The 5,610-nt window shown below is 43.7% G+C and overlaps 2 protein-coding genes across 2 annotated transcripts; both read right to left on the bottom strand.

Moving 5' to 3' along the window:
* Positions 1–247: 247 nt before the first annotated feature.
* On the bottom strand, positions 248–2,836 carry LOC103628586 (polyadenylate-binding protein 2). The gene is made up of 4 exons (XM_008648758.2): positions 2,828–2,836; positions 2,680–2,787; positions 501–692; positions 248–355 (listed from the first exon to the last, which is right to left on the bottom strand). Exons 1-4 carry the CDS (start codon positions 2,834–2,836, stop codon positions 248–250), a joined length of 417 nt encoding a protein of 138 aa, XP_008646980.2.
* A 58-nt stretch (positions 2,837–2,894) lies between these two features.
* On the bottom strand, positions 2,895–3,987 carry LOC103627088 (R3H domain-containing protein 1-like). Its single transcript, XM_020538134.1, has 2 exons — positions 3,927–3,987; positions 2,895–3,373 (listed from the first exon to the last, which is right to left on the bottom strand). The coding sequence occupies exon 2, from the start codon at positions 3,363–3,365 to the stop codon at positions 2,895–2,897; it is 471 nt and encodes a 156-aa protein (XP_020393723.1). The 5' UTR covers positions 3,366–3,373; positions 3,927–3,987.
* Between the last annotated feature and the right edge of the window lie 1,623 nt (positions 3,988–5,610).

The raw sequence follows: 5,610 nt of genomic DNA, 5'->3' as shown, positions 1-5,610 counted from the left end.
TCAAACATTAGCTCCATCGCTCTCGATTAGGACATCGGATTGTTGCTCGTAGCTCCACCACTAGAATTGAGACATCTGTCCGCAAAGTCATCGTGACGGGGAGTCACTTGATGAGAGCCGGAATCCTACAAAATAAACCAAAATTCACATAAATATACAACTGGCATTAAATCACATGTACACAAAGATATAGGAAAGCATGATAAACACAAAATGTGGCTTCCAAGAAGATCACAAAATGCTGACATTAAATCACATGTACACGAAGATATAGGAAAACATATGGTCGGTATGGATTGAAACCTCGACCGCGGGGTTGCTTCATCCCAGGAACGTTAGTCCTCTTCGGTGCCACCTGATGAGAAAAAAAAACATAATGTCAACATGCCACCGGCTGCTCGACGAGTACAGAGATGGATGCAAAATGGGATATAAAGCACACATTGGATGTTGATGTTCTTAGTAAAAGCAAAAAAAGAAAAGAAAAACAAGATTCACACCTTGAGCTGGCGACCATGCAATTCTGATTCATTCAACTTAATAGCTTCCTGAACAGCTTCAACTTCAACAAATTCCACATAAGCAAAACCTTTTGGTTGCCCAAACTTGTCAGTCAGGATTGTCACTCTATTAACAGTTCCACAAGAATTAAAGTGCTGCTGCACTTCTTCTGGAGTGCATGCATAGTCAACCTGTAGTTGCCATTACACCGAAACTGAGCATACTTGTAATGTTACATATTTCAATAACCAAACAGCTGACAAAAAGACATATATACAAATAAAACTTCGAACCTAAACTTTTGCAGACAACTAATACATAATTCATTTGAAACAACTAATAGGTCGGTGCATTAATAACATGTCTCTGCTCACATAAACGAAAATAGTATTGGAGTCAGCTGCTCTAAATCATATGAGATATTAGTTGAACCGAAGTCCAGAGCTAACTCAAATTTGTAAAGATTCATCAATTTCATTATAAAACTGCACAATCAGGTTTGGTGGCCCAAAGTATGTTCCAACTAGCATAAATAGCAGTCCCTCAAATTGTTTCAATAAATGCTCAAAGGTGGTCACAAAATTAACAAATTAATGAATCCACATTACCACTAGGGGTGGTAATGGATCGCGATCCAAATGCTTCTTCATAAAATGGTAGGGGCCTAAATAAATTTTAGTTCAAAATGAATAGAAATAAGGCCCGATCCTAATCCGATCCGGTCTTTCAATCTTATAGTGTAAAATTTAGAGCCCATTGTAACCTCTAATTACCACTGGCCACTGCAAAACAAAGCAAATTCGTATCAAAATTACCAATTCAACTTAAGGCATAGTTTTTAAGGCGGTAAGGCGAGATGAGGCGAGCCACCATCGCCTTACCGCCTAAGCGACGCTAAAGCGAGCTAAGGCGGGCTAAGGAGAGCTCTTAGGCCAGGCGAGTCACCCTCGCCTTACCGCTTAGGCGACGCTTAAGCGTCGCCTTACAGACGCCTTAAAAACTATGATTTAAGGGCATCAAAACTTAATGTTCAACAATTTTCACTGAAGTACACATCTACTTTGCATCTTCAACATGTCAGAAACATGTGTAATGCTTTGCTCTCAAAAAAGAAATATGTATTTACACTACATCGGCTGAAAGTTGATGGGTCCAGAGCATGATAAACATATAGGTTGTGCATTCATAAAACAAGCTAAATTACAACCAAAGACCAGTTACATTATCAATATACACCACAAACATAATATAGAATGACTAAAAAGCAACATAATCCTTTACTAGTATTCGACTCTAGTATATATCTATCAATACGAATTTCTATCTTCTCTAATACTTGACATTTTTATGGCATGAATAGGAGGGTCCATAGTAGTGGGTAAAATTTCCTAGAATCCAATTGATCAAATTATTAACTGTGTAACGTCAACAGAAGTATTTGCCATCCCTGCAATAGTGAATTCATCTATCTTAACACATGCAGATTATTGATATGATTTAACACCCCACTATGTTTATACTTTATACTATGAAACATAGTCAACTTGCCAATAAAGAAAAAAAAGGATAATTTAGGGATTGTAGGGACAAGAGAATATTGAAGGATCACACAAGGCTAACTAATGGATGGTTTCTGGACAGTAAAGGTCCCAAATAAAAAATTCTTCAGTTTGGATACTTTTTTTGCTTTTTCAAATTGTTTTTCTATATTTCTTTCTTTTTTCAAGAACTTTCTTGCATTTTCTTTCCTTCTTTTTTTCTTTTCCCCACAAAGCTAACACTAGAACTTGTGCTGAGACTAAACCAGGTGCCAAAACTTTGATAGAAAGGCTTGATGACAGCAGACTAACCTGCGACCATTGCCATTGTTCAATCAACACAAAGGAGGGAAAAAATAGAAAAATATATGATAAAAATGCGATCATATGTGCACTTGTTCAATGAAATGGAACTTTTACAAATGAACTGCAAACTAACACAATGTGATCCCATGCTTTATTGCTGGTTTGATCGCATTTTTATAGAAATTGGGTTTCTAGTGGAGCACAGCCAAACAAACATAATATTCACTGGAAAGTGAAAATCGATATAATATTACCCCTCCCCCAAACAATATCATATACCCATTGAACTATACATAAGTTCCCTTAATTTGCATAAAGAGGCAATAAAACTTACATTTCCAACGAATACCGACCGAGAATCCATCTCCTCTTTGTTTTCAGATGTGGTTGCATTGGGATCTACACATACAGAAAAAGATCGATTATTGATTGTGTTAGAGAACTAACAAATGGATGATTATATAGCTATATTACAGCACAACATTCCACATGACACTATTAGGCGCTTGCCTAGCACGCTTAAGCGCCAGGCAGAGGGAACTGCATCCTCTAAGGGGGAGGAGGAAGATAGGTGGTGCATCTCTCATCAGTAGCAGTACTGCTATTGCTGTTGTTAAATATCCGCGCTCGTGCCTTGTTGTATTCCTCTTTTCTTTCTTTGACGCTTTTTTGGAGGTTGTCTCTAGAAGAGTGAGCACTTGAGCTGTTCATGCCATGGAAATTCTTTTGAGGTCTCTGCTTAATAGCTACTCTTGCCATAGAGATGTCTTCTTGTGGTAGATTAACTGGAATATCTGCAAGGCGGACAGCAGGCAGTCGGCAGTCGAATGTTGTCTTACGAAGGATGATACGTGAACCAGTTCCATCAGGCAAACTGTTGTCTGGTATGTCAATGGACTGCAAGAAGTAATGTTGCGCCAGGCGATGTGCAGCAAGACGCAGATACGAAGTTGGAAGGCCATTGAATTCATACTCTGTACGACTAGGGTCATGAATGAACTTCAAAATTTCTTGCTCCATTCTTAGCACTGCAAAAAGGAATAGACTGGAGTCAAATACAAGGACTAGGCGTATTTTATCGATTAATATTAAAGCATTAGGCAATGGAACAGTCAAAATGTAAAGTTCCAGTTGGTGATAATTGGGTTAAATAGTAGAGCCACACGACCATCAGATGCACAAGCTGCTTGGAACAAACACTTGCAAATCATAATTTTTCGAACGGGATTTTACTATCTGATGGCTATACAAAATCTCTTATCCCATGGGACCAGCATGTTTGCACAGATGAAAAGGACATAAATTGTATGGAAAACACCAGTCACATTTTCCAGATACCTCACTATAGTAGCAAGCCATAAGGGATGAAGTACATAAAGATACCACATAGTATATAAGTAAGACCAAGAATACATGTACCCTATGAATAAAGCAGCTAGCCGCCTGGGCACATCTCAAAACAAGCAAGGAACACTCTGCATGAATTCTAAGCTAACCTTTTTGTCGCCCAATCAAGTTAGTAGAATCGCATAACAAACAAATGGAATGGTAAACTAACTGCGAAGGAGGCGTTAATTTTACCAGAAAGCCTCTCCCTTGGCTTCTCGAGGGCCTCTCGTAGGAACTGATCGACCTGGGCTACCAGGTCCTCACGCGCATCTGAGGGAGCCGAAGGAGCGCCCTGCGGCTGCAGTGTGGGCGGCGGCTGGGGCGGGTCCTAGTCATCAGCGAAGTCCGGCGAAGACGACACGCGTCGCGTGGAGAGGATGAGCCGTCTCATGGGCCCGTCTATGTCGGTCGTCTCCCACGAGTCCGGCGCAGCGGCTGCGGCATCCTCGGCTGCAGGCTCCGTGTCTTTATGTGCGTGTGCGATCCGGAGCTAGAGAGCGGAGGGACGACGGGCAGATAAGCTGGAGCTAGAAACGAGGGCGGCCATGGGGCCGGGGCGCCAGGATCTGGAGAAGGAACCACAGCTAGGGTGGAGGTGGCGGCGCGCGGTCTGGCGGACGCGCGCGGTGGAGGTGGAGGAGTGGGGGCGCGGTGGAGGAGCGGGCTGGCGGCGGGCGCGGTGGAGGAGCAGGCTGGCGGCGGGGGTGGTGGAGGAGCGCTGGCGGCGGGAGCGTGGGCTGGCGGCGGCGCTGTGGAGGAGCAGGGACCAGCGGAGCGCGCATAGGCGGGATAGAAGATAGACGCGCGGGTCGCTAGGGATTTTGTTTGGGTTATGTTCGACGGTATCGACGTGGCCCATGAACTTAAATTAAGAACGTGGGTACCCATGTTTCTAATACTATAAGTTTGACGGTTTTATCTAGGGTGCACGAATTTAAACTAAGAACGTGGGTACTCACGTTCTTTAACAAACCCATGAACTTAACTCAATTAAGAACGTCGGTACCCACGTTCTTAAGTTAACCCACGAACATTTATTAGTTTCTTGTAGTGCTCATACTCTGTGACAGACTTCTTCTCCTACTTGAAGGACTATAAGTCAATCTTCATCTTCTCCAGGAAGGTGACCGGGTAGAATCTCCTTTCAAACTGCCTGATGAAAACATCCCAAGACAGGACTCCTGGTGAGGAGGAGTGTGCTGCATGCACGCCTCTCCACCAAATTTGAGCCTCTCCCTTCAGCAGCTGTGTGCCAAAGCGAACCCGATCTCCATACGCAATCTCGAAGACATTCATCTTATCCTCCACGTAAGTCAACCAATCTGCCGCCTCGACCGGAGTACCACTGCCATCAAAAGAATCTAACTTCATGCCCATCCACTGCATCAGAGAAAGACCGCTGACTGGAAGAGGCACCTCGGCCCCGCCACCTGGAACAGCACCCGCAGGGACAGCGCCCCCGGACAGTTCTCCACCACCAGCACCCTGAGCAGCACCCGCAGGGGCAACAGGAATGGCTTGCCTCAGAAGGGCCAACTCCTGCTGCATGGCCTGCATCGCGGCTAACATTGCCGCCGGACTCATCGAGTCCCCACTAGGAGCTTGCGGACTACCCCGAGCCCTACGAGGCGGCATAGCTGCAGCCACAGGGATGAGAATAATAAGTAAATAAGATTGACATAGCATCTCTTCAGATAATGTCAAACTAGCACAGACAATAACATAACATATCAATAGCAAGACAGAAATCCCATCCTACATGTGCAGTGTGTCAATTTATTATTACTCCACTTGCTAGGACCTACAGCCTATTGCTTTGATACCAACTATAACACCCCACTGGTCATACACATTGGATGTTACCAACACTCCTCCC

This window comes from Zea mays, chromosome 5, assembly GCF_902167145.1.
Source record: "Zea mays cultivar B73 chromosome 5, Zm-B73-REFERENCE-NAM-5.0, whole genome shotgun sequence".
Classification (NCBI taxonomy): Eukaryota; Viridiplantae; Streptophyta; class Magnoliopsida; order Poales; family Poaceae; genus Zea; species Zea mays.
The sequence above is the reverse complement of the archived record's forward strand: the minus strand, read 5'-3'. Positions and strand labels throughout refer to the sequence as shown.

Bases quoted from the DNA above. Each gene is read 5' to 3' on its own strand.
- LOC103628586 (XM_008648758.2), bottom strand. The intron at 693-2,679 runs GTAAGTTTTATT...TGGCAACTACAG, and splicing joins GGTCGGTATTCGTTGGAAAT to GTTGACTATGCATGCACTCC. The intron at 356-500 runs GTGTGAATCTTG...TTTTCTCATCAG, and splicing joins TGCATGGTCGCCAGCTCAAG to GTGGCACCGAAGAGGACTAA.
- LOC103627088 (XM_020538134.1), bottom strand. From the start codon at position 3,365: ATGGAGCAAGAAATTTTGAAGTTCATTCATGACCCTAGTCGTACAGAG.